This window comes from Equus przewalskii, chromosome 27 (assembly GCF_037783145.1).
Source record: "Equus przewalskii isolate Varuska chromosome 27, EquPr2, whole genome shotgun sequence".
Lineage (NCBI taxonomy): Eukaryota > Metazoa > Chordata > Mammalia > Perissodactyla > Equidae > Equus > Equus przewalskii.
In genome coordinates, this window is record NC_091857.1 from 26,346,892 (window position 1) to 26,369,450 (window position 22,559).

At 36.9% G+C, this 22,559-nt stretch overlaps 1 protein-coding gene across 3 annotated transcripts in view; it reads left to right on the plus strand.

Moving 5' to 3' along the window:
* The window catches only part of BACH1 (BTB domain and CNC homolog 1), a 47,195-nt gene extending 24,985 nt beyond the window's left edge, over window positions 1–22,210 (plus strand). For 2 of the 3 annotated variants that reach the window (XM_070597263.1, XM_008522569.2), the window contains exons 2-6: window positions 597–697; window positions 1,708–2,001; window positions 4,899–6,242; window positions 7,866–8,072; window positions 18,393–22,210. In XM_070597263.1, coding sequence (XP_070453364.1) covers window positions 1,768–2,001; window positions 4,899–6,242; window positions 7,866–8,072; window positions 18,393–18,848 — 2,241 coding nt within the window. In that variant the 5' untranslated portion in view covers window positions 597–697; window positions 1,708–1,767 and the 3' untranslated portion in view covers window positions 18,849–22,210. The remainder of the gene's footprint in view (window positions 1–596; window positions 698–1,707; window positions 2,002–4,898; window positions 6,243–7,865; window positions 8,073–18,392) is intronic. The other variant, XM_070597262.1, reaches the window with a different exon arrangement.
* Window positions 22,211–22,559: the final 349 nt, after the last annotated feature.

The following is a 22,559-nucleotide window of genomic DNA, read 5'->3' on the forward strand; positions in this document are numbered from 1 at the left end:
AATTTTTTTTTCCTGAATATTTTCATTCCGAGATTGGTTGAATTTGTGGGTGTGGAACCACAGATAATGGAGGGCTGACTTTAATTTCTTTGAATGATGGTTCCTTCCTACTATTCCTAATACTAATTTCCTGTGTTGATAACTGAAATATGAAGACCTCTTGCTAAAGGGCATTTACTCCTGTCTCATATGGGCACAACCCAAAGGTCGAGTTGGTTCCAGTGCATAGTTGGAAGTTGCTGGGATTTCATGTGGTGGGCTGAGTCAGTAAATGAGAGCTCGGGAGCTTTAACCTTGGGTAGAGTTGAACCACGTAATGGGAGATTTCCTTTCCATTGACTCCTCCGGAGGAACTTAACATTTCGGCTATATTGAGGACTTTAAAAATAAACACCTAAGTAGAATTGAGTTTGTAGGTGCATTTCAGGTGTTTGTGACTGAAACAGTCTCTCTTTAAGGTGGAATTCACCCATGGGCTGGGCCTGGGCTGTCTGAACTTTAGTAGTCCTCATTCTTTCATTTTTGTTTGAAGGATAGTGAATCTGAAAACATAACACTCATTCAGTCAGTGAACATTTGGAACCTTCGTGTTTCAGGCAGTGAGTACGGTGTCAGAAGAACAAACGTGAAAGACACAGGGATGACACCTCGGGGAGCACCTCGGCCTCTGTCAGCGTGATGGCCACGCTATAGTTGGGTATGCCACTCAGCTTGGGGGTGCTTGCCATGGGCTCCTGGGCTCCAGAGAAAATATTAGAGCTTCTCTTTTAACCTTTTACTTTCAGCCTGTGTGTTTTATAACATGTAGTATATGAGAATAGTAGTACCTGTCTGAGATAAATGGACAAACACAGATGTATGTGATCAAAAAATGTTTGGAGGCTACTCTGCGTTACTATGTCTTTTTAAAAATATGCGTTTTTAAATCTTTCTCTTATGTTTTAACCTTTTGAGAAAACCAAGAATTTCTATGTGTGGTAAACCATGTTGTTAATGATGAAATGGGTGCACTTGTTGCCTACATTTTGTAGTGTAAAGTAAGACTTGTTATATAAAAAGACTCATTGCTAAGATCTGGCCTGACAAATTCGAGTCTTTGTCTCAAAGAAGTCATTTCCATCTTTACGTTGGAGGAACTTTACAATTTGTAGAATGTGTCTCTTGTTAGGAAGCACCAAACCCTCCTGCCAGGTCTCAGATGTTGGGGAATGGGGCATGGAGAATGGTGGGAAGCCGTATGCCTGTTCTACTCTTCACTCCCCTCCCAAAGTGTGACCTCTAGTGAGCTACACACACACAAACACAGACACGCGCATGCGCACACACACTACACGCACGCCCTTTAAGGTCTTAGAGCAACAGGATTGGGATGCCACCCAGAAATTTCCTGGCCCCCTCTATTTGCTCATTGTAAGTGTATTTTTCTCAGTATGAAATGTCTCACTTTCAGAGAGCCATGAAGTCCTTGGTTCAAAAAATTCTTCCCTCCTTCCCCTCGAGAACCTTGTTCCTAAAATTAGTTAGAAAAACTGCTATCAAGAACCTGTTTTAAATGAGGTAAATTGAATAAATGTTCTAGGTTCTCTAGAAGCTTTTGTTTTCATTTTTGTGTTAGTGATGAGTATTTAATTTACATTTGACACTGTCGTTTTTCAAACATTTTTAACAAGACTTTATGTAAGTAAGATCTTGCCTGTGTCCTTGCAGGTTTGACAACGATTAGAAGCATGCTTTCACTGAACATCCCCACACCATCTGTTATGCAGGATGTCTCTGAGTGAGAACGCGGGTTTTGCCTATGAATCTTCAGTGCACAGCACCAACGTCTTGCTCAGCCTCAACGATCAGCGGAAGAAGGACGTGCTGTGTGATGTCACTGTCCTCGTGGAGGGCCAGCGGTTCCGAGCCCACCGATCTGTGCTGGCGGCATGCAGCAGTTACTTCCACTCGAGAATCGTGGGCCAGGCAGATGCAGAGCTTAACATTACTCTACCAGAAGAGGTGAGAGAGAGGTCCATGTGTCTGGAAGCCACCCTGATTTTAATCTAATTTAACTTAATTAAATAACTTAATTAACAATGTTTATTGAGCACTTGAATAATTTGACCCACTGTTATGTTATTTTTCATAAAATGACCAAAGCAGGGCATAGCCAGCGGATTATAGACATTTGGAGAGGTCATGCTGGGAGAGGCTACACTATGTGCCATTCTCTCCCTTTAGACCTTTTCCTGGGGTGGGAAACTGACTGGGTGTAGGGTTCTGTAAAGCATCCATTTTCCTAAGACATGCCCTCATGTTCCATAAATGTTCTTTCTCTCCCTTTTCTTCTCTCTTGAGATTTTGTCTATGCATTGGTAGGAAAAAGATGATTTTCTGTCACATTTATAGAGCTGGTTTTTACACATCTTTTTCCTACCAGCCTGTTGTGAAACTCAAGCACCTAATGTTTGGGTTCTTGTTAACATCCTGCCTCCAAGAGACCTCTGTCTGGGCCTGGGAGTGCTGGTTACTCTGACTCTTATTAGAACAGCTTGCTTTATTCAGTTAGTAATTACAGGTAGAAGAGCCGTTGAGCCTTGTGGCATTGGGGCACAAATTAGAAGTTAAGAGGAATTTGGAGAAAGTGTGTAGAACTTTTTGTGTCTGATAGGTCTGTGTGAGCTGCTCTGTAATGGGTACAAAGTCTACAGTTTAGCTTATTGCTGGCCATGCATTCTTCCATGAAATTGTGTCCACAGTTTGAAGAATCAACAGGTTGTCATTTCTATGGCAGAGGCTAGAGCAAATAATGCAATAGCAAGAAAATGACAAGAAAGGCCCACTATATGCTAGTCATTGTTTTTAAAAAGTAGCAATGCCTATCATAATGGAGACATACTTAGTAAGGTTCGTATTTTCAAATTACTTAGTAAGACTTTCCAAGTAGAGTGGAGTTGGATTCATGGGTGTGGGAGGAAAGGTGTATGAATGCATGCGTGCATATGTGTGTATTCATTCATTCATGCTAATTTGAGTGTAAATCATACGTTTTCAAATATTTTGAAGTGTTTCATAATAGTGATAGATTGAAAATATCTTTTATATAAGTCACTGTCTTAAAAACCTTTTGTGGTTATTTTAAAAAATCTTTAAGGGAATTTTTATTGAGATAATTGTAAATTCACATGGATTTGTAAGAAGTAGTGCAGAGAAGTCTGTTGTACACTTTGCCCAGTTTCCTCCAGTGGTAACGTTTTGCAAAAGTATAGGATAATATCACAACCAGGATGTTGACATTGATACACTCCACTCATTTTACTCAGATTTCCCTGGTTTTACTTGTAGTGACTTGTGTGTATGAAGTACTGTGCAGTTTCATCCCCTGTGTAGGTCCATGTATCCCCCACCACAGCCAAGATACTGAGCAGTTCCAACACCCAAGGATCCCTTGTGTTGCCCCTTTATAATTACACCCACTTCCTTCCCACCCTCTCTCCTCTCTCCCTTACCCCCTCCTTCCATCCCTAACGCCTGGCAACCACTAATGTGTCTTCATTTTCTAAAGTTTACCATTTCAAAAATGTTATATAAATGGAATCACACAGTATGTGACCTTTTGGGACTGGCTTTTTTCCGCTTACCATAATTCCCTTGAGGTTCATCAAAGTTCTGTGTATTGATAGTTTGTTCCTTTTTATTGCTGAGTAGTATTCCATAGTACGGATGTACCAGTTTTTATTCAACTATTCACCTACTGAAGGAAGTCAGGCTAATTCCAGTTTTTGGCTGTTACAAATAAAGTTGCTGTGAACATTTGTGTATAGGTTTTTGTATGAATGTAGGTTTTCATTTCTCTGGGATAAAAGAACAGGAGTGCAGTTGCTGGGACATATGGTAGCTGCCTGTTTAGTTTTATAAGAAACTACCAGCTGTTTCATTTTTCATTCCCACCAGCAGTGTATGAGTGATTCAGTTTCTCCGCATCCTCACCATTATTTGGTGGTGGTGCTGTTTTTTATTTTAGCCATTCAAAAGTTAACTACTCATAGGTTAGCAGGTTTTTAAGAAGATCACTAAAAATTATGGTATCTTGATCACTGTTTTAGAAATTTAGTGTTTTAAAATTAATTTGGTGCTTTTAATCCAGAATGGGGCCCTCTCTGCACTTAGTAGGTTCCATTTGCCCCTCACTTTGCAGAGGCAGGTTCAATGTAAAAGCACAAGTTTCTGCTTAAGGGTTTTATTACCCAGAGTCGGTGGGTCTTTGCTGAAACGGTTCTAGGCATGATTTTTAGAACTTCGCTTAGATCACTTTTTAAATCTGAATCTGTAAAATTTTGTTAGAAATTTTTGGCATGAGCTAAAGATAAGTTACCATTTACTGTGCATTTAGCATGGATCAGGACTACCTTAAGTGCTTTAGATATATTGTTTTTTATCCTTAAAAATTTTGCTTTGTAGTTTATAGCAGTTGCAGTCGTTTGGAATATAATGACTGCATGGAGCTGGGCTGGCAATAGACACCTGGCACTTGACTATATATGTGTTCCCAGTTGTGTCCATCCTGCTTTATTTTGTAGATGATTTATTTCAGCTAATGTAGAAAAATTGGGGTAATGCTTGTGTCTTTACCTCATGTGAGTAAACCATAATTCATGTGTCGTTAAGAGCGGAATCTATAAAGTAGAAGGTGTGGTCCCAATAAATGGGGTATGATAAATAAGCATGCTTTTCCAGACTCCCTTAGCTTCACGTTTCCTAGAAGAATAGTGTTTCTTACCAAATTAAAATACCTATTTTATAATTATCACAAATTCATCTCTCTATTCCCCTTCTACTTTCTTGTATTTGTCTACTAGGCAGCTTTTAAGAAATGCGTTTGTTTTTATTTTGTTTTTTATTTTGTATATTAACAGGTGACAGTTAAAGGATTTGAACCTTTAATTCAGTTTGCCTACACTGCTAAACTGATTCTAAGTAAGGACAATGTGGATGAAGTGTGCAAGTGTGTGGAATTTTTAGGTGTCCATGATATTGAGGAATCCTGCTTTCAGTTTCTCAAATTTAAGTTTTCGGACTCCACTGCAGACCAGCAAGAATGCCCAAGAAAAAAATGCTTCCCGTCACACTGTCAGAAAACAGACCTTAAATTTTCACTTTTGGACCAGAGGGATTTAGAAATTGATGAAGTGGAGGAATTGGAAAATAAAAATGTTCACACTCCTCAATTTAAACTCTGTAGGTATCAAGGAAATGCAAAAGTATCACCTCCTCTACAAGACAGTGCCAGTCAAACATGGGAATCCATGTGCTTAGAAAAAGATGCTGCTCTGGCCTTGCCATCGTTATGCCCCAAATACAGGAAGTTCCAAAAAGCATTTGGAACTGACAGAGTCCGTACTGTGGAAACCAGCATCAAAGACGTTCACACTTCTTCTGTGCAGCCAAATGAGACGTCTGAAAATGAATGTTTAGGGGGAATCCAGGACTGTGCAGATTTGCAGGTCATTTTAAAATGTGAAGAAAGTAAATTAGCAGTGGAACATGAAGAACCCAAGAAGAAAGATCCGGCTTCTCAGTGTCCATCAGACAAAACAGAGGTGACTCCTTTCCCCCACACTGCTTCGACAGACCCTCCTGGGCTCTATTCTCTGTCTCTTTTACAAACATATGACCAATATGGTGACTTGAATTTTGCTGGTGTGCAAAACACAACAGTGTTAACAGAAAAGCCCTTGTCAGGTACAGATGTTCAAGAAGAGAAAACGTTTGGGGAAAGTCAAGATTTACAATTGAAATCTGACTCTGGCCCCAGGGAAGATAGTAGCCTTGCCTCTAGCGATCGGAGTAGTGTGGAACGGGAAGTGGCAGAACACCTAGCCAAAGGCTTCTGGAGTGACGTTTGCAGCACGGACTCTCCTTGCCAAATGCAGTTATCCCCTGCCATGGCCAAAGATGGTTCAGAACAGATCTACTCGCAGAAGAGGTCTGAGTGTCCCTGGTTGGGTATCAGGATTAGCGAGAGCCCGGAACCGGGTCAGAGGACTTTCACAACGTTAAGTTCTGTCAACTGCCCTTTCATAAGTACTCTGAGTACCGAAGGCTGTTCAAGCAATTTGGAAATTGGAAACGATGATTATGTTTCAGAACCCCCGCAGGAACCTTGTCCGTATGCTTGTGTGATTAGCTTGGGAGACGACTCTGAGACAGATACTGAAGGAGACAGTGAACCCTGTTCAGCCAGAGAACAAGAATGTGAGGTGAGGGGAAAATGGATGTGTGGTGAAGTTACCGTTTTACCCCCGTTAATTGGGATTTACTCTGTGTCAGCTCCTGTTGCCCCGCTAGGGATATGAGCAGACTCAGGGAGGGAGAAGGAAACCCATACACAGTTAGTTATAAGACATGACCAATACCAAGAGTGTGATGAATTTTGAAGGGCTTCTGTGTTCATATATTTCAAGCCAGGTGTATTTATGTTAACTCTGGAGTGCAGTCACACATTGCTCTTTAACTGTTTAAGTCAAATGCTGTGTCCCAAAAGGAAAAAGAATAATGATTCTGTGATTATTACATGGGAACTCCTGGAAAAACACAACATACATTCACTCTTAGTCATTGCCACAAGGATTTCTAGATCTGGGACTGATCACTTAGCGATGACTTAGCAGTGACTAGTTGGAGGAATGTGGCTTCTGATGCAGTTTTCTTTACGTTAGTTGTTCATAGCCATTAATTTTCTCATTATTTTCCAGTAGCTATTAATTTAATGAATGTCTTAATTTAGTATGAGTTACATGTAGCTGGTATAGTATTAATTATACAAAGCTTAATCTGTGTACAGACATTTATAGCTGCTTTTAAAAAAATATTACTATAATTCCAGGGCTTATTAGTTCTTTATCATGTTCTTTGGTTCTATAGCTCTTGGATAACATAGGTTTGAAAGAGTGAAAGAGGGCTTTTTTTCCCTTTGGCTTTGGAAGGAGGTGCTTGGTGATCTAATTTAAGAAGTAATATATATGCATGAGTTATATATATATAGATTTTTGTATGACATTATAAATCCAGTGTTTGGAACTATGAAAAGAATGTTAAAAATAAAACATTTAAGAAGTTTTAAAACATTTTGTATAACTAATTTCTGTAAGCTTGAAAAACAAACTAGGTAGATTGCCAGAGAAACTGACCAGTGTTTCATTTACATTTTTGAAAGTTTATATAATTAAACTGTCTCACAATTTTATTTTTAAAAAAGTTATCTTCTTTTTCTAAATTTAGTATGTCAAAAATGACTTTAAAATATTCATAAGATTTTTCTAACCATTTCTACACTGGCAAGTGAAATTTGTAGCTTTTAAAATGAGTTACACAAAACTACCTTTTTCCTCATAGAAAAATAAATTTTCTGAAATGCTTTAGAAATTACTAGTGTAATTATACCAGTATTGAATCAGTGCTACACAATATTATAAATCAAAGAATAAAATAGATTTTTTTTTTTTTTGGTTTGGTAAAATCACATTAAAAATACTTTGGAAAGAGGCTTAAGGATATCTGTGGGGTATTAACATACCCTAGTAAAATCACAAATTCTTTTTTCATTTAAAATACATTAATATTTGAGTTAATATGTTTGATTTGCTGAGAAAAATCTGCTTTTCAATTTATTTGTCTTCTGAACCCTCTGTGAAATAGACTAGGAATAGCAATTAAATTATCAGTCTTTATTATAAGGGATTATATAGAAATTGGGAATGGAGGTCTTTTTTTAAGTCTAAATGAAGTTCTCTGGAAAACATAGATGTATATCATCCTTTTCCTAGATTTAAGTATAACTACAAAATACGGCAACAATTTGTAATGTTTATTTCACATTCTAGGTAAAGCTGCCATTTAATGCACAACGAATAATTTCACTCTCTCGAAACGATTTTCAATCCTTGTTGAAAATGCACAAGCTGACTCCAGAACAACTGGATTGTATCCACGATATTCGAAGAAGAAGTAAAAACAGAATTGCTGCACAGCGCTGTCGCAAGAGGAAACTGGACTGCATACAGAATCTTGAGTCAGAAATTGAGAAGCTGGTGAGGACACAAGTTTCTTGTTATTTAGATTCCACCATCTTTATTCATTCTTTTTTGTAGAGGAAATAGCTATTTCAATTCCTAAGTCAGACATTAATGCTCAGTTAAACGTTAATTTTAAAATTTACCAATTATCATTTTAAGAATAAATTATATGACATTTTCAGAAAGCTTAAGCGATAAAAAAATTAGGGTTTTTATATAGACTATTTTACTTATATAAATATTCTACATATTAGTATGATATGCAATAATATGTAAGTTGAGAACTATTTCTGAGTCCTTTTTTTTTTAATGATTTACAAATTAAAGGTAATTTTACTATCTACCTAATTCTTAGTGGTTGAGTAAAGATTAAAGAAGTTATAAAGCACCTAATCTGTTTGTGCTGTGTTTGGTGTCTATAAACGCCAGTGTTCCAGTTGTTAGTTTAATTTAACTGTAGACCTGAATAACTTGTTTTGGTTGATACCAAAACACACCAACTTGGATCTTTCATCTAAGAAAAAAATTCATATGATGATATGAACAGGAATTTTAAGGTCTAATGAGACCCTAAGCTAGAATAATGCTTACTTTACTGAATCTTATTTTCTATTCCAGCATCAAAACACAAATTGACTGAAAAATGGATTAATTTGCACCCCTGTGTCTCTGTTCCCCTAGTGGTTGGTGGAAGGAAACATTGTATGAAAAAAGACAGCTGGGATAGTGCAGGCCAGCTACAGCTAAAAATATAGTTAGAGACAGCAGAGAAACAGTGCCTAGAAGCAGTAAAAGCATTCCTTGAATGTTCGGTTTGTGTCTTTGTTAATTATTGGCCAAAGTTTAATATTGTGATTGTAGCAAGTCTTCAGGCATAACCGTTCTAGCTTTGAATGCCAATTAAACAGCAGTAATTTAGAAGAAAAAACTGTACCTTTATATGCCTTCAAAAAAGTAGAAAAATAAAAATTCATTGTATATTGTGCATATACCTTAATTATGCAAAAAAGATAAAGTATAACTCTGAAAAGATGAAAGAGAAATCAGATGTTTTATAAATGGAGGCATGAGAGATATTAAAAACCTATGTGATACTGCTGAATGATTAAAGTTGTCAAGACGAAAGAAGAAAAATGACAAATTCAGTAATATTTACGCAGTGCTTTTGGGATATGTATTAATCCATACTTATAAGCACTAGTATTCTTTCCTATTGTCCAACTTTGAATTGAACACAGCTGCCTTTAGACAGGGTATATAGCGTTTTAACTTTAGTTATTATTCTCTACTGTAATACAGAGATGCTTTGTGGACTGTTGGGTTGTATAGAGCTATTTGAAATCTACATAAACTTATACTATGAGAGTTCTTAGATCTGCTTCTCATTGTTCTGTCTTCCCCCTCAGCTAGTGATAATTTATAACTGTCAATAGAATTTGTCTACTTTTTTCCTCTCCCAAAAACAAACAAAAGTGAAAACAAAACAAAACAAACCTTTTAGATTGATGAAGTTTGTTTCATCGGTAACTTTATTTTGTACGTGAATTCTAAGCAAATGTTTTGGAAACTGTCTATTACTCTTTAGAACTATTCTGTTTCCTGGCTCATGGTCTTATTTATATTTTTTGGTTGAAATCAGACATTAGATTGCTGAACAATTGATGTTTTCACTAGATTTCAGATGCCTAGGATGAAGAGGGCTGCTACATTCTTTGCGCTTTCTGCCACCTCTGCCTTTGCTTCAGCAGAGAGAGGTGGGAAGCACACTGGTAAAAGTACGGAATTCTGAATCAGACTCCCATCTGTGGCACTTTGCATAATTTCTTTGTCCCTCAGGTTTCTCGTCTGTAAAATGGGATGTTACTAGTGTTTACTTTATAGTGTAGGTACTCATTTATGAAGTTTAAAAGAGTTAATAAATCTAAAGAACTTAGGAAAGTGCCTGTTGCATAGTAAGCACTCAATAAATATTACCTTTTTCTTCTTATGATTATTGCTATACTATTACTTGTCGATTTTCAGTTTTCTCTCCCTTAATTGCTTCCTTCCTAATGTCTCTGCCTAAACTGTAAACTCTGGGTTTGGACCTCACCCTTCTATTGCCTCTCTCCTTATATTAAGGTTCTTTTCATATGGTCAGTGGATTACTATTGGTTAATTTCCAATACAAAGGAATATTTGGTTGCCCAGCAGTTTTTATGAAATAAAAAATGAGAGTGGTCACTACCCTGTTTACCTATTGTATTAAGTTGGATGCTTGGGTGCAAGAAACAGAAACCATCTGAAGCATGAATGAGTGAATTTATTGTGAGGATATAGGCATGTCTCATTTAGAAGCCAAAGAATGGAGCCAGACCTCATAAATAGCATGGAACAAAGAAGTGGAAAACTGCCAAGAACTCAGAGAATCTTCTCTCTCAGCTCATCTCTGTGCATCTGTGCCCCCTCCATACTGCAGGATGGCTTTGTGTGCTAAGTGCGTCTGGGAAGAGTGGCTGCGGCACAGCTCCTGAAGAGTAGCACTCTCCTCCAGGGACTGGTCAGACAGAGACTACAGTTTTAGTCAGTTCTAACTTCCCAAGGAGGAGAGCATCTAATTGGCCTACTTCGATCAGGTTTCCTCTTCTGTGACTAGAGAGTAGGGACAAACAGCAGAAACATGGCTGCCAAGAGCCCACCTCTCTGAGCAGGCAGAGCAGACAGCCCAACGGGTCTGCTCACCCAGATTGCGCCAGTGAGCTCAGCACAGTCTCTTTCCTCTTCCAAAATATCCCCAGAGAAGACATGTTAGTGTTTTTGTATCAGAGCCACTCACCTTGTGTTTCAGCTTCCTTGAACTCTCTCCTCAGTTCTTCACACTACTCTCAGTTGTAGTGATTTATACAGACAAACTCTAGTTGCAGAGTACAAGGGGCACATTATAAATTTCAGCTCTACCACAGATGTCTCTGTCTCATGAAAAAAAGCAGAAAGTGTGCTACTTGTTAGCTTATAAGAATAAGAAAGCTGGTCCTTTTCCTAGAAGTAAAAGAATTTGATGCTTAAGATATTTATTACATTAAGAAGTTTACTTAGAACTTAGACCCTGGTTATTGGGTGATGTTTTGGATCTTGTCTTTGTCAAGAGAGAAAAACCGACAGTAATTACAGCCACTTCTATCCCAGGTTTGTATTTAGTGGTATGGAGAGTTGAGAATACAAAAGAGTGTGCCAGATGTTCTTTTTTTTAATTGAGATGTCGCTTTTGGAAGCATGGCCGGTAGACAAGCGGTGTTTCCCAGTCTTTATAGTCTGGGATTTTAGCAAACCTATTTAGGGGAAATTATTTGTTTCATAATTTAACACCCATTTTTATATAGCCAATGACTGATTGGATTAACATGTAAATAAATTCACAATATATATTGTCCTGGTCTGGTAATATTCAGGCAGTGGACCCCATATTTTAGTAAGCTTTGGTCTTTGGCTATTGGCTGTAAACTTTTGTAATTGGTCCTAAGAATGATAGCATAAGAGACTGTGGATGGATCAGCACATGAAAAAAAGTGTTTTGATTATAAGAATAATTACTCTAAAATGTCTTCCAGGTGGGTGGGTAGGATAATTATTGTGTGTAAAGGGCACTTTTATAGTTGTACTGTGCTGGGAAAGCCAAAGGAAGATGTTAGTTTGAATTAAAAAAATTAATGAATTGTACTTCTCAACAAGATGTTCTGTTAAAGTCTAAATAGAACCTTTGAAGAAAAGGAATGGTATGTATTTATTTGGTGGATAAATTGATGGTAATGACTTTTAACATTTATTTCGAATTTGGTAGTATGTCAGAGGGTAGGCACTAATTCAGCATTGCTGTTACTGTAAGGATTGAATATGCGTAATCTATAAACGAATAACAGGACTTTTTTACCAATAAATCTACAGTCTTGAACAAAGTTCAAGAATCGTTGAGCTTCTGTTATGTGTTTGGCTTACAAAAGCTCTTGTCTTTATAGGATTCTTTACAAGGTCTGTGTTTATTCTTTTCTGGAAGATTAATTCAGAAGTTAGAAAATATATATGTCTCTAATACCATTTTGGCCTCAAACCAAGGTAACCCTGAAATGAAGGGAACTTTGCTTTTAAAAAAAAAAAATTAAATTACCAAAATGTATTTTTCTTAGAAGGTATCAGATATTAATTGATATCAACTTGTACCTGATTAGAAATCAGAATATTCACAAAGCACTTGAACCTCAAGGTCAAGGTGTCCAGACATCATTTTGTTTCATTGCTCTAATCTATTGTGATGGTATAGGAGTAAAACTACCTCATCTGTCCTTAGTGTTTTGCATTTCCTGGTGAAAGGTGTATTATTTTATTAACGATAAATCTGTTCTAGTCACATTCTACTGGGTGCTGTACCCACGTGCACACTACCTTCTCCAAACACACCTTGATGGGCCCTTATGGAATCTTCCCTCTGCCACTCTGTGATGCCCTTGAACAGCACATCTTGAAGTGTGGTCTGTGGGCCATTGGCATCTGAGTTATCTGGGAGTGCCCCTTCAAAATGAATATTCCTTAGTCCCATCCCAGACCTGTGGGAGGGGCCCAGGAACATGCATTTTATAAAAGTTTCCAGGGTAAATTCTTGATTCTACGCATTGAACTTGAGAACCTGCTTCAGTAGAACATGGAGGTCGGATGGAGGCTTTGGAGTCAAATGCCTGGAAGTCCTGCCTGGCCCCTTGTTAGCTTTGTGGCCTGGGGGAATTATTTCACCTCCAATGCCCACATTCTCTCGTGGATAATATGGGGAGAGAAGAACAGTATCCCTTCAGGATTGGTGCAAGCATCAGATGCCATCAGGGAGGGAAAGTTCTTTGTACTGCTCAGCACATGTTCATGCTCAATGAGTATTAGTGGTTCTGTTTGAAATAAAAGTGGTTCTCTGTTCCTTCAGTAAGCATCTGCTAGTCACTACGTAGTAAATTTCTACTGGGTACCAGGAAATCAAGGATGAAAGAGACATAGTCCTTGCCAATAAAATGCTTATGGTCTCATGGGGAGCCAGGTTTATGTGTTTTCATTTTTTCTTGCAATTCATCTTCCTCCTCCCTTTCTAAAAATTACAAGCTTTCAGGAAAGTTAAATGAATAATACAGTAAACTACCCATGTAGTACATTTACTCCCCATGTAGGTTCAACAGTTCTGGGCATTTTGCCACATTTGCTTTGTCTCTCGTTCTGTCCGTCTTTGTGTCTGTCTCTGTCTGGCCTGCTCTGGAAGGTTGGTCTGTCAGTCTTGTCTCTCTCTGTCCCTGTCGGTCAGTCTTGGTCTCTTTCTAACCATTTGATTGATCTTGGTCTCTCTGTCTTTTCTCTGTTTCTGTTGCTCTCCTTTTATATTCTAAATCATTTGAAAGCTGCCACATTATGACATTTTACCCCTAAATGCTTAAACATGCGTCTCCTAAAAACATTCTTAGATATCTTTATCACATATCTTTACCAATATGTTTATCATACCTGAGAAAATTAATAAATCTTTCATATTATATATAGTCTCTCTTCAAATTACCCTAATTGTTCCCAAAATATATTTCACATGTATGCTTTCTTGTTTTCAGACTCAGATCCAATCATCACATAATGCATTTGGTTATGACTTTCTAATCTTTCAATCTAGAACAAGTCCTCCCTCTTTTATTTTTTCAGTGACAACTTTTTGAAGAGTCCAGGTCAGATTTCTCATAAAATGTCCCACTTTTAGTATTTGTCTTTTTCCCCTTGGTTTTATTTAACTCATTGATCCATTCCTTGTATTTCATGTAAACTGCAAAAGTTCGAGTTGTCTAGATTGAGATTAAGTATTCATTGGTGGTGTGTCCTTCCTATTGCATCACTTGGGGAGGCACAAAGTGTCAGAATGTCCCACTTGAGTAGAAGAGAACTGCCAGATCATTTTCAATTTTTTTTTGCCTTTGTAGTTGTTCAGTAATCTGTGGAGTGTTACTTAGGCACTTTGTGAATGTCCTGTTCCCCATGACTGCCTCCTTTGGTTTTTAGCATATCTTGATGGCCTTTACAATGGGGATTGCAAAATAGGGATTTTGCAATGCCAACACTTATTGACATTACTCTTTAAAAAGAACTTTCCTTCCCTCCTCTTTTCCCTCTTTCGCACCACACTCCTTTAGTATCACTATGGACTCATGGATTAATTTTTTCCTAACTTAATTTCTTAGAATCTGTAATAGACATTATCTTTTTGATGTTGACACTTTTTCAGGCTTGGCTAGGGGAGCCCCATCAAGCCAGCTGCTGTGTTCTTTTGACATGACCCATTAGGGCTTCTGTGCCATCTAGAGCAACATGTTGGAGGCTCACCTTGTACTTCTCTTGTCCCAAGATTTAGAATCACCCCCTTCTCTAAAAATCCCTGGTTTCCTTTTGCAGGTATTAGATTTTAGAGAGCATGCTTGCATCTGAAGTATTGCTCCTTCTGGGCCCTTTCAGTGGACAGAGCTGGGAAGTGTGTGTGTGTGTGTGTGTGTATGTATGTAAAATCATGAGTGCATTCAGTATGCATGTCATGCTTCAATAAATAAAAGTAAAAAGTATATTAGAAATCATGAGTTCATGTAGATATTTCCAATCAAAATTTGGCAGTGTGGAGCTTTTGTCTCTGCTTCTTTTGTATATTTATATTTTGTCTCTTGTCATTATAGAGAAAATCTTGGCTCCCTATTACATTAATATATTTACTATTTGAGATATACATCACAAAATTACAATATCAATGTTACTATTAACAATAAACAGATTGAGTGAAATTTCTTTGCCTTTGTCTCTAAATATATACCGTAGTACTGAAGTTTAAAATTTAAAAGTTATTTGAAGTAATGTTTTGTCTGTTAGCAATTTGATATACATTAAATTAATTTGTTTATATTTATTACTAGAATTTACTCTTCATATTTTTTATATAAGTTTGTTTTGAATATGTAAAACATTTATATGGTTCAAAAGTTAAAACTGTGTTTTAAGAAAGCTATACTCCAAAAGTCTTGATGCCATCCTCTCCCTATACCCTATTCATTATACCCTCTTCATGGCTGTTTCCTATAGGTAACCGTTTTCAAAACCATTCATTTTTTTTCCCTTATTTTTTCCCTAAAAACAGGGTTTTTTAAATGTGTATTCTTATTATCTTCACTACACAGAAGTATTCTGTATATACTCTTCTATATTTTACTCTTTTCACTTAAGAAGTGATTTCCAGGAACTATTTTTCCTTGTTCACAGAGGTTGCCGTTCTTTTTACAGCTCTGTAGTGACTGTAAAATCTCTATCATGGCTGTAGCACAGTTTCTCTAAACGGTTTTCTTATTGGTGGACATTTGGGATGCTGCAGTGGATAACTCTGTACATTGTTTTTCTAATGTTAAAGAAATGTATCTTTAGGATAGAGTCCCAGAAGTAGGATTTTTGTGACTATCTGCCCACAACCTCAGCAAAGAGTTTGTTGTCAGCGTTTGGATTTTTTCCTGTCTGATAGTGAGCGTTTGTATCTCATGGTAGCGTTTATTTTTCTCTCTCTTATGAGTGAAATTGAGCATTTTCATTCATACTTTCAAGGGCTGTTTGTATATTTCTATGAGCTGTCTATTCATGGGTTTTGCATCATAAGGAACTATCCGTCACCACCTTCCAGCAGTGAGGACTTGTTAACCTCAAATAAATTGTCGTTGGATCTGGTGCTTTTGGTGCCAAATTCTCCCGTGCCTTATCTTTATTGGGTTAGTCATATTTAGAATCTTTCTTTTAAACTTGTTATGCTTGAATGAAGATTGTACTGTAACTGTTGAAAATGTGGACATGGATATAAATTTTTTTGTCATAAAATGCAGAATAGTATCAGAACACAAATTTCATTCGATTTTTTTTTCAGATCTATGATTAAAGCCTCAGCACTTCCAACTTAGGACTTACACAGTTGCATTATAAGAAAATTAAAATAGATTGTAGGAATAGGAAGCAGGCCACTAGTAGTGAGTATGTTTGGCTGATGTCTTTAATAATAATCATGAAGTGATTAAGTTGAGTTACTTTTATTTGCTTAATTATTTGTTGTTAACTTGAATGCTAGCGAAGTAAATTTGTGTTTTAGAATTAGAGCGGAATGGAAAAAACAGCTAACTACCTGGACACTTAGCCGCGCAGGAGTTAGCTCAAAGTACAGAGGAACAGACGGGAGCGTTTAATGTGTAGAAATACCCGTGGTGGAGTTCCAAGGTTGTCCCTGTTGGTTTTAGTTGATGTAAAGAAGCAAGCCATCTTGCAGGGGTCTCTCTTAGAGTGTAGTGATGGCTTCCTTTATTTAGTGGGGTAGGAGTAGTGAGAATATGTAAGATCATACTGATCTTTATCTAAAGATATAGAAGTTATAAAATATTTGTAATCTTCATAGTATCTGTAAGTTGAATAGTAGTTCTAATTTCTGGAAGGAAGCTCAAATATTCATTATTTTGCTTAACCATATTTAATTTAAAAGATCAATTAGCACTTGACATTTTGTCTCTTGCTGTTTAGAACAGAGATTCACCCCAACTTTGTTGAGTCCATGGCTGACTATTGTTGTGACTGAGGAAAAATCTTTCTAATTTTTTTCTGGAAGTTTTGTTTCCATCCTCATTTGGATTGGCTTCTGAGAGACCGTAAAAAGAAGTGGTTGCTGAGTGCGTTAAAAGTGTTCCTTGTCGGGGCAGGTGGGAGTAGGCACTGTTATTGCCCTCTAGGCCCCTGCAGACTCGTTGTATCAGAAGACTACAACTGGTACACTTTCCGTAAGAAAAAGTGTACTTGCTGAACATTGGTCTTGATTTGATTCATTTATATAATAGTAAATATATTCATATATTCTTGACCTCTACCTATTTTTTCAAAACAGAACAATTGTATAAAAATCCAAACAAATTGGAGAGTACTTTGCAACATAAAAATTCAGTATTTTATATTCATTATACATTTTCTCAAAATATTAGATGACCTTGAAATATTTAAAACTATCAGTAATTGTATTCACGTGCAGTTTTGTAGAAAACTTTTTATATGAAACAGTAACAGTACTTTTTTATAAAGCAAATTTATTTTTACTATTTTTGTTCCAGAAAAGAATCTATAAAGGATGGCCATTATAGATTATCACTATGAAATAATCCATGTAAATGTTAACTGGCAACTGCAGCCCCCCAGAACCTGCCAACAAGCAGAAAGCCAAGAGTTGTCATAAATTTCACAAGAGAAATCTTTGACCTTCTATCAACATTTATTTACTCTTACCTTAATAAATAACTTGATTAATAGTGTCCTTGCTTGCAATAGATTAGCAGCAGTGCAGTGGTAGAATAAGATGGATGGCATGGGACAGTGATGGAGAGAGAGATTCTGTCAGCAGCAACGAGTGATGGTGGACAGAAAGGCAGGAACCAGGAAAGCTTTGGAAAGAATTCTGTGGTTGACTTTCCTGGAGGGATAAAAATTTAATAATAATAATAACAGCAACAAAAATAAATATTAACAAACACAAAATTCCCCCCCCACCCCAAATTCTTCACGCTTTAGTAACTCACCCACTAGCTTTCTGACTCGACATATTAAACTCCAAGTCCCATCTATAAAATGGGTTTCACAGTACCTAAATCAGCAGTCATTGTGTGGATACGTAGCTGAGATTTAGCACAAAGTCTGGCACAGAGTAAATGCTCCACAAATGTTAGTCATCATTAGAGTCTTGCAGTGATTGGAGTTGCAGCAGTTATGATCACTGTACTTGTACCTTTTTTGGTTTATTCCATCCAAAATGTCAAGTCCACACTTAGCTGCATTTCGCAAAATCAAAAAATTCTGAAAAGTGCATCACAACTGTTTTGGCCAGAAAACTGACACAAACTGATATCAGGCTGTGTAGAGTCTTTATCCTACTTTGTGCATTTATTTGATATTTTCATGTGTTTTATTTAGAAACGTAAAGATGTTTCATAGTGGGGGGCTGCCCCAGACCCTGCTAGAGGAAATATGTGTGCATCCATATTATCTTTCTAAAATCTGAAAAATTCTGAATCTCAAGATACATCTTGGCCTAAGAGTTTTAGATAAGGGATTAAGAGGGAGGATGGGTTTTGAATTGAAAGCCGTTGCTCAGTGATGGTGGATTTTGAATTGAATTGAAAGGAAAAATTCCATGCGATCTTATTTAATGAGAAGACACTGTAGATATGCATTTGATCACCTTAGAACTGTGGGTTGAACTAATAAACACAAGTCGTTGTATTCTCTTTCCCGCCTTCACAGCAAAATGAAAAGGAGAGCTTGTTGAAGGAAAGAGATCACATTTTGTCAACTCTGGGTGAGACAAAGCAGAACCTAACTGGACTCTGCCAGCAAGTCTGTAAAGAAGCAGCTCTCAGTCAAGAACAAATACAGATACTCGCCAAGTACTCAGCCTCAGATTGCCCACTGTCATTTTTAATTTCTGAAAAAGGAAAAAGTACTCCTGATGGTGAACCTCCGTTACCATCCATTTTGAGTCTACCTGAGGGGCCTGCAGCTGGGCCGCCTGCGGGAGAGCAAAGCCCTTGCTATCCCAGCACGAAGAGCAGCGAGGCGGGCCGTGCGCGGGGCCAGGAGTCCCGGCCGACTTCCAGCGCCGCCTCTGAGCAAGCTGGGCTCCTGGAACGGTGTCGGCAGAGCGGCGGCATCTCGGATTTCTGTCAGCAGATGACTGATAAGTGTACTACTGATGAGTAAACTTGCATTCACTTCCTTCGAACCATCTGATCTTCTACTGAAGATCTGACGTTGTCTTGCAAGCCTAATACAGCCATCTGTCTTTTAACAATATTGTTTTTCCCCCTCGTAGTTTGCTGTTAAGGCAGTTCCTCTAAAGACAGCCCTGACTTTTCCTTCATTTCCACAGGAGATGCAGAAATGATTTGCTTCCTGGATACTGAAAAATCACATGTGAAAATGTAGTAGGGCTTTAAAAGCTTGTGTTTTAGAGAATAATAACTATTAGTAATAACTCTTCCCAGTATTCAAAATAAATATGAAAATGAAAACTGCAGCATATCAAACAACAGTTTAACATCTTGTTAAACGTCTGCAGACAGTTCCTACTAAAGAAGTAGCCTGCAGGGGTTTAGGAATCTGACCTTTTTGTAATAGACTGGTTTAAAAGAACATTTCTCCCCAAGTAATGCTGATAGAGTTCAATCTACTCAGAAGCAGGGTGTCAGCTACTTGGGCGTCTTTGTGTAGAACTGCGGTGTGAGAAATAGTGGAACGGTCTTGCCCGAATCCTGGAGCTTTGCTCTTCAGCTCCTGCTGAAACCAAGGATGGACTGGCTGCACTGTGCCTCCTGAGCAGCGCTGGGAGTAGTTAGGAAACAAGGGCAGGCAGCTGGCCTAAGGCGGAGCTTCTGCTCCTCCTCCTTGAGCAATTCTGGCTGCATGAACAGTAGGTAAGTGTCATTTTCCCTCTCTTCTTTTTTCTCTTCAGTCTCTAACACATCTGGGTCCATCCTGATCTTTCTGTCTCTTGACATTCTTGTCCCTTTGGAAGAAGAAATAGGACTCAGGATACAGTGGCATGAGTGAACGCATTGGCAGCATAGGCTTAGCCACCCAGAATCCTGGCAAGCTTATCAAGACACAGGGCTGTTTGCCTTCCCACCATAGCTCACCCATGCCAGAAAAACAGATGTCACAGGCAAAGAAAATGCCCCACAGTTATCAGGAGTGCAGTTCATTTTTCATCCTATTTTTGAAGTCCCTTGGTTTAATTGTAAAAAGCATTATTGTAGATAAAAATGTATCTACAGCAACTGTGCAGGTTTGTGAAATAGGGTGAAACTTGATCTTGTTCCATTGTGGGTTTGAATTTGGAAACCAGACTTAATCTTACTTTCTTCTCCTGGTCTGGTGTATAAGGGTACACAAATCATTTTGATTTGGCTATTTTAAAATCAGTCTTCGTGTTTATTCAGTCCTGTTTTAAAGTAATAGTTTTTATAGTCTGAGCACCTACCCCAGAACATTTTGCAGCCGTTCTGGTGTTACAGGCTTATTTGGGAGTCAGATGAAGGCTGTAGACTGTGGGTCTTCACGACAGGTGAAAAACTCCATATATTCACATTCACAGAAACATCTGCAGAACCTAGTTTTAAAGGGTACAAAGGAGTAATTTATAGTGTTAGGATTAGAAAGTGCTTCCTTTCACTAAGATCAGATACCTGAGAGAGAGACTTATATAGATTGCAGCCTGAGTCCAGTGAAGGCTCTGGGTGACTAACGTAGGAGACAACCATCCACCGTGTAGGAGTGAATCTGATGCAAGTAGACCTTTGCTGTAAGAGTATATGGGGACCAGACTTAATGTCACAGAGTAATTTGTCAAATGTTACCCTTTTTGATGGGTGGGGTAGATATTGCTAGTATATTTTCAGTGGTTTGTATGTTGTTTCTCTTATTGACTTAGTTGTTGTAAGAGAAAATAATTGGACTTGTTTATTTCCTAGAAGCTTTTTATAAGAATTTGTCAGGGAGAATGATGATTCTGTGATAATGCATCCCAATACAAAAGAATTGTGTGTGTGTGTGTGTATGTATATATAATATATATCCCCATGTAGCTGTTTCTTTGATACTTGTAATTTTAAATGTTAACATCAAAATATAAAATAATATAAAAACTTTTCTGGTTTACAATATGTAAAATCTTACACAAGCCAATGGAATCCTTGATTTCCTACCTCACTGTACACTCAGCTGTTCATCATATCAGTTTGTGTATGTGCAAATGTCAAATAATCTTTTACTTTAATTGCTACTGTAAATAACTGCTTTGAAAGGTTGTGTACTATTTTATGATAAAACCTAGTTGTTTCCAGAGTTTAAATATGATTTTTATGGCACTTGGTCTAAATTTCTCTCTACATATAAATAGTTAGAGCATTAAGGGTTTATTTTAATGATATTCTGGTTATTTGCCAAGTGTAATATTTCCTGAACTATAGCATTACTTTTAATAGCCAGCATGTAATACAAGTAACTACACTACCTCATACCTACATGATTTTCAAGTTGTAATACAGAGCGACAGAGATAAAAAAATTTTATCTTTGTTTTTTGGCCATAAGGTGGGGAAATTTTCTATATACTGCATAGCATTGTACATTTATTTTAACATTAACTTCTAAAGAAGTTTTTTCTAAGAAAATTTCTTTTCAGTTGATTTTTTTTTTTTTGAGACTGCCGAAGACAAATGACAGGATTATGTGTATACAGTGTATATCTTTTCCTTCATGCAGAATTTTGGAAAGGTTGTTTTCAGTTTGTATATTGCGTATTTACATGATCATTGTTCCTTATTTTGTGAATTGGCCTTCTCAATGCTTGATGATTTTTAAAAAGCTGTTGTGTCTATCTCAGTAAATAATATTACCTTAAAATTCTTTTAATTATTTGAATTCCACAGCTATAGCAAATAACTTGTTAAATTGTTATATTCAAAATAAATATGGATATAAATGTTGGTTCTTCATCTGTAAATTTTATAACATAATTTACTATAGCTTAATGTTTAACCAGTTTTAAATAAGGAATTAAATATATTTGATGCAGAAGACGATACAGGTTGCATGTGGACACTGAGCCACATCAACAACTTGGAAAAAAAATCAAACAAATGGCAATTTTATAATGAATTCTCAGGTGAACTTTTTTCAGTTATAAAACATCTATTTTGAATTTGTAAATATTTTAAGTGTTTTATTAAGGCATGTAATAAACTATTCTTTGAAACCTGTTGGGAAAAATGAAAATTTAAAGCCATAATAATAAAAGATGGCATACTGATTGTAAATAAACAGAAATAATAACATCTATTGATTTTTTTTGTATCTTTCATAATATAATTTTCTAACAATGCAATAAAACCACTAAATTTTTTATCCATATCCTATTAAGATCATGTTTCATTAAAAGTAAACTTTTGTAATATTTAATTTACATTTTCTTCCTTATGTGCTTATCCAACTGTAGCAAGCTATAAATGTTAGATGTTGGTGATAAATTGACAGTTGAATAAAATTCTCTAAAATTACTTCTAATTGATTTGAGTTGTACATTTCATTTCCGTTTTCTCACCTCTTATGTGAATTTACTAATTTTAGTCTTTTGATTGAGTAATCAGTATGACTCTAGCATTTGTAAGAGGGAATCTTTCATTATTTGGTTATTGTGCCTAAAAAAATTTCTGGCACTCAGGTGTTTAAGGAAGCACAGATTTTAGCATTGCTTCTGGTTTACTTAATTTCAGTCTTTGGATAGAGATATAGGGCTTTTGAAGGGGATACTATCTCTATCAGTACTTAAGTACTTAATTTTTTTTTTTTTCCGCTGAGGAAGATTTACTCTGAGCTAAAATTCATTGCCGACCTTCCTCTTTTTGCTTGAGGA